This window comes from Sminthopsis crassicaudata, chromosome 6 (assembly GCF_048593235.1).
Source record: "Sminthopsis crassicaudata isolate SCR6 chromosome 6, ASM4859323v1, whole genome shotgun sequence".
NCBI classification, from domain to species: domain Eukaryota; kingdom Metazoa; phylum Chordata; class Mammalia; order Dasyuromorphia; family Dasyuridae; genus Sminthopsis; species Sminthopsis crassicaudata.
In genome coordinates, this window is record NC_133622.1 from 54,160,438 (window position 1) to 54,173,199 (window position 12,762).

Here is a 12,762-nt window from a genome sequence, read left to right on the forward strand (position 1 = left end):
AGGAGGACATGGAAGTACTCCACAGTATTTCTCATAGGAATTCCCCATGCTGAATCGGAGACTATTTATGAAAGGGATTCCAAGCATCTCTGCTATCAGGCTTCCACATGGAAATGCAGCATCAGTAAATAGGACATCATAATCAGTTTTTTTCAGTTTTTCCATGAGAGTCTGATTGAAGACTACAGATGCACAGTGTGATACTACTTCAGTAGCAGATTTCTTCATTATTGTATGAAATTTCCATGCAGTTTTCAAGGATGAAAAGCTGTTAGCTTCGTATATCATCTCATCCAAAAAGGTTTCCATTTTATTTATTACTTCCTCTTTAGTCTCTGATATAGAGAAAACCTCATAGTTCAGGCCTGAAGAGTCAGTGGGATCAATGAGAATTGTAGCAGAAGGTATTAGCACAGTCACATAGTGACCCCTTTGTACCAGCTCTTCAAGAATTGTCTTTATATTAATCCAGTGGCTGCATTCCACCGGCCACACCAGAACCTTCCCACAAGCCCCATAGCCAAAGAAGCAGAGCTGCAGCCCCAGCAGAATAGAAGCCCAGTTTTTTGCCATATTGCTTGAGCCTGAAGTCTTCTATCACACTGGACTGCTGTTCTTTTGAAGACATAGAGGCTAATCAAGGGACAAGTAGAAGATTAATCTCTAAATGCAATTCTCCTCCCACTGAAAATACACACCCATTCACTACATAAAAGCAAACACATTTATTACAGTGAACTCTGTCCATCACTCAATAATATTTACCAAGCTCTTGGCAGGCAGCTGTATTAAGTGAATTTCTAGGTAGAAATCAGAAAACACAATATAAAAAGTATGGTTCCATTCTTCATAATTCTTACAATTGAAATAGAGAGAACCAACATATGCTCAAGAAACAAACCAAGGAACACAATGCAATGCAACAAAACTGGCTAATTAATTCAGTCCAATTCAAGAAATATTTTTAAGGCACTCGGCTGAATTATAAAAGGCAAAGCAATTGGGGTGAAGTGACTTGCTCAGAGTAATATAACCAATAAGTATTAAGTATCTGAGATCATATTTGAACTCAGGGTCTCCTGATTTCAGTTCTGGTATTTTATATACTATATCTACCAATCTGTAGAATTTCTTCCCCTGAGACTGAGGATCCTTTCTCTTTTGTTCTATTAATTTCAGTGTGTCCTATTTTCATAAGTGTATGTTTATTTAACCTAATCTGTTAGTTTTATTGGCATATTGTTGAGCAAAGTAGTTTCTAGAAAGCTAAGTGACTCAATGGACAGAGCACTGCATCTGGATTCAAAAAGAACCATCCATCAAGGAATGACTGCACAAGTTATGGTATATGAATGTGGTGACTTACTACACTACTGTGTATTAAGAAATGAGGAAAAAGATAATTTTAAATATATATTGGAAAGATGTGTGAACTGAATCAAAGTGATATTTTTTCAAACCAGAAGAATAATTTATATTATATTAATATTATAAGAAGAAAGGGAAATTAGAAGAAATTTTTACAGTTAGCACAACCGTGTAAAAGACAGCTTTAAAAGCTTAAATATGATTCTCAGCCATTTTTCAGCTGTATCTGGTTTTTCAAACTCATCTGGGTTTTCTTGGCAAAGATACTAGAATGGTTTGTCATTTTCTTTTCCATGTCACTTTATAGATGAGGAAATCAAGGCAAATGAGGTTAAGTAGTCACAGTTACAGTCAGAGTTACATAGCCAGTAAGCATCTGATGTGGACGTGTATAGTTCAGGGGTCAGCATGTGCTAGATTAAGGGCAAAGAGTAACCGATGTGAAATGATCTTGGGGAAGGTGACATGGTAAAGTAAAAACAGTATTAAATTTATAGTTATTTTCTTCATCCATAAAAAGAAGGGGGTATATTACATATGAGAGAAATTTCTAAGGTATTTTGCCACTCTAAATTCTATGGGAGAGGAATTTATTTTGTAATTTCATTGGCATAAGACTTTCCTACATGAGCAAAATTTACCAATTCATTTTGGTACCTTTTCTTCTTAAGACTTACAAAATTGTTTAGAGTCCTGAGGGGTTAAGTGGTTTACAAAGGGTAACATAGCCAGAGATGATGATAATAATGATAATAATAGCAAGCATTTATATAGATCCCATTATATACACAAACACTATGCTCAACATTAGAAATATGATTTCATTTGATTTTCATGACAATGTTGGGAGAATAATGCTATAATTATCTCCATTTTATAGTTGAGAAAATTGAGGCAGAATTTAAGGATTTGTCTAAGGTCAAACAACTAGTAAATTCCTATGATCAAGTCTGAATTCACAATTTCCAGAATATAGACTTAAAAGCTCTACCCACTGCCCCACATAGCTGCCTCAGTATATGCTAGCATAGTACTTGAACTTCTGTCTTTCATGTCTGTATTAAATCTACCATGTCATCCTCTCCACAACCCTCTGGAATTTGAGTCTCAAAGGGCAAGAATTTTTATTACTCATTATAAATTCAAGTCAAATTCCCTGATAACCTGTTCTTTATATGCAATCTCTCAAGGTTCCCATTGAGTCATAGGATTGTACCGACTGCTTCAAGCTCTCTTAAAAAAATAAGAAATGGTTTTTACCTAAAATTCTGCTCTACTATTCATTCCAAAATAGACAATATACCACCATAACTAAATGTATTGCATCACTAAAAGTATAAGACACCCACTTCTTCACCATTCATCAAAGTCCATTCCACCCATTAGCCTTGGTGTGCAGATGGTATCTCCAAAGTATTTTCATGAGAAAATTGAATGGTACCCACAACTGGAATGATGAGTAGTTCAACCACTAGATCCACAAGGGGAAAATTCATATGCCAGAAACACAACAAACCCAATTTCCTAAAGCCTCCCTTAACAACATCTCTTTTAACAAGCACCAAAACATACTTTTTGTTTCATGTATAAAAGTTAAAAAATGCTTCTGATAGTACAAAACCATGAGAGTTACAAAAATCCATATAGGACAAAAGTTTCCAATGAACTTACAAACTAGGACTGTGTGTGATAAAGGGGTGGTAAGGTGTCAGAAAGTATAAATTATATAGTAAGAGCATTTCAGTTATAAAATCAACTGCTAGGTGAGATCTGAAGGTAAAAGTCGTTATTGATAGAGGCAAGCAGGAAGACTTTCTGGAAAAGGTTGGAAATGATTGGGCTTTAAAATTTGGGTAAGACAGCAACAATCCAAGAGATAAAGTATGGGTATTCTAGGATATGGAAGAACGAAAACAAGGAGATAGGAAAGGGCAAGTAGAAACAGCTTGTGTATGATTCTGCCTCAGCTTCCCTGCTGGCTTCTCCTCTTTATTGAAAAATCGAATTCTTTGCCATAAAGGCAGCTAGGTGGTATAGTGGATAGAGGGCTGGGCCTGGAATCAGGGGGGATTTGAGTTCAAATCCAGCCTCAGACCCTAACTAACTATGTGATTCTGGACAAATCATTTAACATCTCTCTGCCTCAATTCACTTCAGTATAAAATGGGGATCATAACAACAGCAACCTCACAGGGCTTTATGAGAAAATAATGCAATAATGTGCTTAGCACAAAGCCTAGTAAGCACTTGATACATGCTTTCCCCCTTCTCCTTTCCTCTACCACTCTGGGACAATGACTCTAATAAATTACAAGTCCTTCAGTGAATATTTAAAGAATAATTGTTATGTGACAGCATGGTTCTAGGCACTATGAATACTGTTAGAGGTAGTAATATAGAATTTTCTCCTCAAAGAACTTACAAAGTTAGGAATACCTGAGCTCATATCTTACCTCAGATACTTACTTATCCATCTACATTCAAAAATATAGTCAGTAGTCATATGGAACTACCTGACAGGATAGTAAAATAAAAAAATAAAGTAGAATAGATATGATTCTTTGTTAATTTGATTGACTTGGTCTGATTTGCCTGAAAGGATTAGTGATATTTAACAGAAAAGATCAAGAAGAGGTATTATAAACAATAGAATTTCAATAAAGGCAGATGGTGATAAACAATTTGGGAAATTAACAGCAATTCAGTGAGGATTTCAAGATCATTTTTGAGAATTGCTGAGTTTGACATAATATAATGATGAGAAATCCATGTAGAGAAGTTCTGTGGAAAACTAGGAATACAAAATTCTAGCATAGATAAAAGTGAAGGGTAGGAGTTCATACTGTACATAATGGGCTGATAGAGATATGACTGAAACCAGGAGATATTTTTGATTCAATAAAGCAATGAATATAGAAAGGAACAGATACCTAAGGACAAAGTAACCTAAACTCTTGAAGGAAAAGCTCAGTGAGTTTCAGGGATAAATTATAAAACTATCATAAAGGTGGAAATCTATGCATTCCTTTCAGATCTAGACAAATCTAATTTAAAAGTAAAAAGAATCAAATTAAGACATTCTATTGGAAAGTCAAAAAAGTTAAATATGAAAATATTACAGCAATTATTAAATAGAAATAGAAAAGTGTGTGTGTGTGTGTGTGTGAACCCTAAAGGCTACTGGGTGATGTAGAGAAGGGTTTCTTAAACTTTTTCTACTTGTAACCCACTTTTGCATGAAAAATTTTTACATGACACCTTGAGTATATAAACATATAAAATAGGTATACAAATCAAAAATTTACTGATAATAAGTTATAATTTCATGACACTCACATTTACTTATGTGACTCCATATGGGATTATGAATAACAGTTTTAGAAGCTGGGGTATAAAGATAGAATACTGGACCTAGAGTGAGAAATACCTGAGTTTATATTTTAATTCAGAAATTTATTTACACTTCCAAGTCACTCAAATATTTGCCTATACTCAAATATAAAATGAGGATCCTAATATCATACACTTCACAGGGATATTTCAAAGATGTAATGAGATAATATTTGCTGAATAAATTATTTTTGTTTGTATTCCTTATTTTTTGCCTTTCAATGAATAAGGCTAGAAGGGGAAAATTATGCTTTTTAATGAAACAGAAGATTTTCAAATGGAGGGTAGAAGCACAGAATTGAAAAGAAACTTTGAAATACATTTCAGGAGTCAAAAGAAAAAAAATCTGAAAATATGTACCAAAAAAATAAGAAGGGACTTTGATAAGCTATTTACATTTTAATGGAGGGGGAATGATAAAGGGTCTTTCCAGAATCATAAGACTTCACACATTGAAAGTACTTCCTGTTAATGTGTATTCTCCCTCTGGTTGACTGCTTCTTCCTACTTTTTGGAGGGCCTTGCCTTTCTCTCTAGGTTTCATTACTGTCTCTCCTGGACTTTCTCTACAATATAAAGCTCCAACTGATACCTACTCCACTTTTCTTTTTTTTTTTTTTTAATTTTATAATTATAATTTTTTTGACAGTATATATGCATGAGTAGTTTTTTTTTTAAATAACATTAGCCCTTGTATTCATTTTTCCAAATTATCCCCTCTCTCCCTCTACTCCCTCCCCTTGATGACAGGCAATCCCATACATTTTACATGGTTACAGTATAACCTAGATACAATATATGTGTGTAAATACTATTTTCTTGTTGCACATTAAGTATTAGATTCCAAAGGTATAAGTAATCTGGGTTGATAGTCAGTAGTGCTAACAATTTACATTCACTTCCCAGTGTTCCTTCTCTGGGTCCTACTCCACTTTTCAATTCCCTTTTATGTTTTGTTTTCCCTCCATTGGAATATAAATTCATTGAGGGCAGGGGCTATTTTTCTGATTGTATTTGTATTTCCAGAATTTAGCACTGAGTCTGGAATGTTGTAAGTGCTTAACAAAGGCTCCTTGCCTGGATTTGGAAACTCAATAGAACTTGAATAGAATGAGGAATTAAAATGCCAATACTACCTAAATTAATTATATCATGTGTCTAGTGTTGGGAATATTCCATTGAATGCCAGCAAAATTCTTGGTTGTAGTTAGACACCATATTTGATCTTTTATATCTCCTACAAATTCTATCTGGTTCAACAAAATAGTAAGCAGGACTAAGTACAATAGTTTACTAACAACAATAGAAAAACAGAGAACTAGTTCACAAGGAACTTGCATGTTATCAAGGTGCAAGACACAGAACCTGATTATTCTCCCTAGATGGAAGTAGGGGGTTTCTATTATGTTTTAAAATGGAAATAAAGTGAATCTAAGTGAACTGATCACAGATAATGAACCCAACAATCAGACACTGAAAAATTCTGGATCAAAAAATCCTTTAATTAGACATAATGTTGTTGCATCAAAATAAGGTCATGTGTGGAGCAGTCATATGCAGATCACATTTCAAGAGAGAAGAGTGAGGTTCTGACAGTAACTCTCCTCAAACTTTATAATATGCCTCTGTCACTTGTGGCATTTCTATACAAACCCTATACTTGCCAATGAGATATGAATGATCAGAGACCAAGTTCAATGCACAATGGCCATAGTAAAGAGGTAATATTTCCTAGGAATTTGGCTTGATATGGGATGATAGTTTGAGGGGATGAAGGTGGAGTTTTTTAAGTGAGGGAAGCATGGGCATGTTTGTAGGTGAGAGGATGAGATTGAAGATGGAATAATGTATAATCAGCAAATGGGCAAAGACCTGGAGATGGGAAAGGGATAAAAGCCATAAGGAGAGGAATTTCTCTTGGCAAAGAAAAGAAACACCTCTTTATCTGAGCATGGAAGAGAAGAAAGGAGAATGGGAGAAAATGAGAAAAGGTTTTGAGGTATAGAACAGCGAAGAAAAAGGTAGCAGTAATACTAAATCTCATATACACTTCTCTCTAGGTTTCACTAGATGGCAGCAGCATATTTCCATCAGGATTTTTATCATCCTAATCAATGCTATTCTGGGAGGCTACTGTATATTGTTTTACTCTGAACCTAAAAAATCTCTTATGGGCAATTTAACTAATATAAACAAATAAGTTAATCATTGAAATAAGATAACTTCCTCCTAGCTTGTTTGCCCCACATACAGGTCAGGCTGATGTATTCTGTATTCTTTACCAATGTCCCATATATTCCTATTTCACCTTTAATTGTCCTTGTCCATTTTATTTCTTCACACGAAACCTAAGAAAACCTGTTAGCATGGATGGACTATTGCAATTGAACATAAGTTATTTAATCTGTTCCAATCACAGAAACACAGAACAATGCTAAAACTGAGAATGTTTTTGCCTGATTAAAATATTGTTTTACAGTGACCAGGTGCTGCCAGTGCACAAGCTAACACATAATAGATTATTTACGTAAAGCCTTCAGATAAAGATCATATGGTTAAACTATGTCCCAAAGACGTGATACCAGTTGTAAATCTTCAGTTACATGAGACTCATAAGGAATAAAAGCAAATTATTAAGCTTAGCTGTACAAAAACCATGAGCTAATCATTCTGGCTTCCTTTTATCTATAGCTGGCAAATTGGGGACTTTCTAATTGTCAAGAAGTTTTATCACAAATTGCATATTTTAAATAGCTTTGAGACCTTAGCAAATCAGTGTACCTCTTCAGGCTTCCAGCTCCTCATTTATCAAGTGACAGTGTTAAACTAGAAGGTTTCTTGTTCTGAGTAAATGACTCTTTGATTAATTATACTTGTAAGTGGGATGAGTTTTTGACAACTCTGCTACCCAAAGTAAATAGAGGAAAGGAAAAACAAGGCTATGCTTTGACTTTAGACTTTAATTTCCTGAAGTTTGGCTTGTAGATGCTACACAGAGTCATTCTCATCTTCTGTGTTTATGTCTTAAGCATCTCTGGATCCATAATATTTCTTCATTGTTGATGTTTTCTTATATTTATTCATTTTCTAGCTTTAAATTTTGAATTGAGTTTATATGTCAGTCTTAAAGTTTCTTCATTTGAGATAATAAAACTAGATAACTCCAAGGCTTCTTCTGGATCTATTTTGAAGGATGGAGGCATAAATTTATGGTGATCATAAGGAAGAGGAAAATCTTCCAACTTAATGTTTTTTATAATATCAACTATATCTTTACATAATTTGCAGTTAGAGAGTAGGTGGATAAGCCCATGCAAATGTTTTGTGTACATCTATATTATTTGGAAAACATCCAGCTTCTAGTATTTGGAAATTTGGAGTAATTGAATATGGACATTTGGAGAAAGAATGACTGAGAATTTTTGTCTTTGCTTAAGTGATGGTATTTGTCACAGTTACATTGATAAGTTTCTTTCAAGTTCCCTTAGTATTGCACAACAAACCCATAGAAGAATGAACTATTCTTGGAACCAACATATCATCACAGGATAAAAAGATAAAAATTTATTGTGTTAGGAAAAAATGTCCCAGAAAAAGTCAAATCAAGCACTTATAAAGTATATACCATGTACTAGGCACTGTGCTAAGCACAAGGGAAGGCAAAGACAGTCCCTAACCTCAATAACTTCACTGGTAAATTATATATAAGCAAGATAAATTGCAGATTATCTCAAAAGGAAAGTACTAACTTTAAGGAGACTGGGAAAAACAGGGGGGGAAGGTGGGAAATGAATTGCCCTATATGGTATCAGATTTGCTAAAGCCTGTCTCCAGGAGCCACATAGTGAGATCCATGCTAATGGCTGCAAAACCTTGGATCTTAGAGATAAGTATTTTAACTGTTTTATTCACATTAGGTCTTTACATCAAAAAAGACATTATTTTCATTATTCATTATATTCATTATTTTCTCTTTCTACTAAGTATATGTCTTTTAATTTTTTTACAATGTAATTCTTAAAGTTGTGTCAGAAAAAAGAGGTTAGGTGTCAACAATCTGTGATCCAAAATTTCTGCCTGGAATTTCTAAAATTTAGTGCTAATGAGCATCCCCAGAAAATAAAACCTTGCCAATCTCTCAGAAATCTCTCAAGGTTTACTCTAATTTAGCAATGCCCACACAGCCATTCTTCCATAGTATTAGAGCATAGGAAATCTACATAGAAGAAATATCTGATCTAGGAAACTGAGATGAACAGATAATAGTTTTTTAAGTTTTTAAGAATTTTTCTTTTGATGACTCTGTAGTATTCTTTTTTATTTATTTAAAAATAAATGCAAAATAAGAAAAATAGAAAATAAAAAAAAGAAAGATGGAAAAGGAAAATTTTAAAAATCATTGTCGTGTGCTCAGCAGAACATCAAGGAAGATTCAAAATATGTAACAATAAATTTCCATCAAGAAAGCATATGTAATAATAGAAGAATTATATATCATTACTGTCCATCTTTGCTTCCTTATAAGTTATTTTTTAATTCTCTACTGTGTACTTTTTGCTTATTTTTCCTCTTTCATGCTTCTCTCTTTCACCCCACAAGCTACAATTAAGCATGGGTATATTTCTAAACACACACACACACACACACACACACACACACACACACACACATTTATACACATACCCACACACATCTATCTATCTATCTATCTATCTATCTATCTATCTATCTATAGTCCTACCTACATACATATACATACACATGTATTTATACATATAGAGAAATTAATTTAAAACAATATCAAAATAGCTGACATATAATGTTGATTTCTTTCTTGATTGAATCTTTAAGTTTTACTTTGTCTAAGATTAATGATTATTAGTTCTACTTTTTTTTCCTAATGAAAGCTACTCCTGATCTTTGTTATAGAGTTTGTGTATATCTCTTTATTTCCTATGCCTGTTAACTCTTCTACTTTAATTCTAGTCCTTAACTTGCCTTGTTATATTTAACCTTCCTTCACCTATAATTATTAAAACATGTTTGAAGATGAGGAAACTGAGGTTCAGGAACAATAAGTGATTTTTCCAGTTATAAGTCACTGAGATTAGGACTCAAATTTCCTGCCTCTTAAGTCTATTACACCATCCTGCTTTTGTGAATTAAAATACAGCACGCCTTTCACTGTAATTATTCCTCTCAGATTCTACTGATTCTACTTTTTCTTTCCCAGAACTGAGATCAAATCTGTAGAAGTAGTGGGGAAATTACATTCTACTTTTGATACAATCTCTTACAACTTAGGGTGGGTTGGAGGGTTATAACAGTACATGTTTTCCATTCTGAAGGCCAAGGGATTTTTTTTTTTAGTAGGGAAAACACTTTTCAAAGTTGTCAATAGACTCTTTTCAAAGATCCCTGGACATAGGAAGACTTTAAAAAAAACTATTTGGGATAATGATTTTCACTTCTTTCAGACAATATAGCAGAATCATCATATCAATCTAAAATCTATAATAATATATGCCATTGAACTCCATTAGACTAGGCCACTTCCCAGAGAAGTGAGACAGTTGAAGTGATTGATGAACTCATAAAGTACAGCTCCTGAGTCAATCAATTACTCAATCAACAAGTAATTATTAAGTGCTTATTGTATACCAGACACTTTTCAAGGTACATAAATTATATTTATATATAGATATATCTGTGTTTAGCTATGGTCTGCTTAGGGGTGGTGGAGAGAATTAAAGGAGGAAAAAAAAAGAATAAAGTAAAGAGTGTACAGCAGAGAACAAAAGAATAATCTACAAGGAAACAAGAAAAGATAGACATCTATGAATCTACTGCCTTCTATTATTATATATGTTTTCTTGAAATGGAAAAGTTACATATTTTGAATCCTTCCTGATATCCTGCTGGGCACATGACAATATTCTGTTTTTTTTTTAATTTCCCTTTTTCTGTCTTTCTGTTTTCTGTCTTTCCTATTTTGTATTTAGTTTTAAATAAATAATTTTTCTAAAGGGAATGCTCTTCTGTAATGAAAATCACAACCCATCAATATTTGTGCTTCCTCCTCAACATATGTTGGAAGCCTTCCATTTTCTCCCAGCATCAATTGGCTGATAAAGCACATAATAGGAATTTAGTTCACAGTCTGAAGGGTAAGGTCTGGGTTAATTACAGAGATTTCCAAGTTAGCAAGAGATCAGATTATGGCCCATTTGTTGAAAAATAGGAACAAAGTCGGTTAGGAAATTAATCATATGCTCATCATCAAAGAGATTTTAAATTCCAGGCCACTCAGCAAAAATTTTCAAAAGGGTTCATGCCTACACTAGCAACACAGAAACATTGAAATCCTTGCAACCTCAAAAATCTGCCTTTTACTGAAGTTACTGAAGTTTTACTGAAGAGGTTCATATTTATAAACTCTGGCATATTTACCAATCTGTCAAACTATGATGTCAGTGGACTGGGAAAGGGTAGAATATGAGTTAGCAATGATGGCTATATAAGTACACATTTTTAAAATTTCAGAATTTTGAAACTTTATAAAACTTCTGAAATGGCCAATATTTGTCTTCACTGGATAATCTCTATGGGTCATATTTTTTCCTTATCACCAAGAAATGAAGAAGCTTTTGTTTTTCTAATATAACATGAGGAGTCAAAAGTACTAATTCAGTTACAGGATTTAAACAATGTTTGATCATGAGAAAATTGTCTTATTTTTACAATTAGATTTTTTAAACATTTGTTTTTAAAACTTTTAATTCCAGATTCTCTCCCATCTTCCTTCCCCATCCATCCTCTCCAAGAAAGCATGAATGAAGTCATACCAAACATTTCCACAAAAATCATATTGTGAAAGGAAACACAGACATCCTCTTAAAAAAACTCTCAAAAAGATTTTTTTTTTTAAAAGAAAGGGTGTTTCATTCAGTTCTTTCTCAGGGTATAGATAACAATTTTCATTACAAGTACTTTAGAGTTGTCTTATATCATTGCATTGCTGAAAATAGCCAAGTCATTTACAGAAGATAATGCCATAATATTGCTGTTATTTTGTAATGTTTATTTATTCATATGTAATTTTTATTTATATTTATCTGAGATCTTGGTTATTATATTTAATGAGATCTTAATACAGTAAAATGTGACTAGGTGTAATGTAACTAGTATAAGGTGATTAAAGTGGTGCAGTAGATTTTGTCAGACTAGGACTCAGAAAGACACTTAGTTCAAATCTTGCCTCAGATATTTACTAGCTGTATGACCCTAGGAAAATAATTTAATTTTTCTTGGCCTCATTTCCCTAATAATAATACCTTTCTTAGAGGGCTATTTTGGAGATCAAATGAAATGATATATGTATAGAATTTTGCATGTATCTAGTATATGCATATAGTTTAAGAAACTATACTAAAAATAAATTATTGTTAATAATTACTGATATTAATAAAATTCTCAATAATGATAATACTATTGAATGGAAAAATCAAGCATACCATTTTGATGTAAGTGAGAATAAATAAACTATGTTTCTTTAGGGAAGGCTCTTGAGAAATTAAAAAAAAGCTATGAGTGATAGTTTACTACTTTAAAATATGACATCCTAGTCATGTATAAATCCTTGCAAAATGGAGAGAAAACATTCTCATATGTTGCCTTCTTCAAGACCCAACAAACTGGGGGAAATCAAAAAAGATTTGAGACTTTGGTCCAAATTTGGTCCAATTTAAAATTGATCCAAACAATTGATCACAACAATGTTCCCAGCATCAATAGCTTCTCAAATATTCTGGGGTGATGTGGAGATTACAGATGTATCTGTCCTGGGTCATGTACCAATTTATATATTTTATAGGAAAGGAAGAAAGCCCTTCTCATATAAACCTTATGTGGAGAACTCTTGGTAATCTTTTTCTTGATAATCTGTTTCATTTTAATTCAATCATTCTCTCTCCTCAAGATTATAAGGAGTTTCCTTTAGTAGAC

The 12,762-nt window shown here is 33.2% G+C and overlaps 1 protein-coding gene across 1 annotated transcript in view; it reads right to left on the bottom strand.

Moving 5' to 3' along the window:
- Positions 1–463: 463 nt before the first annotated feature.
- LOC141547264 (uncharacterized) overlaps positions 464–12,762 on the bottom strand; it is a 33,117-nt gene continuing 20,818 nt past the window's right edge. Inside the window, exon 3 of the mRNA XM_074275747.1 lies at positions 464–633. Within this exon, the coding sequence (XP_074131848.1) occupies positions 464–633 (170 nt within the window). The remainder of the gene's footprint in view (positions 634–12,762) is intronic.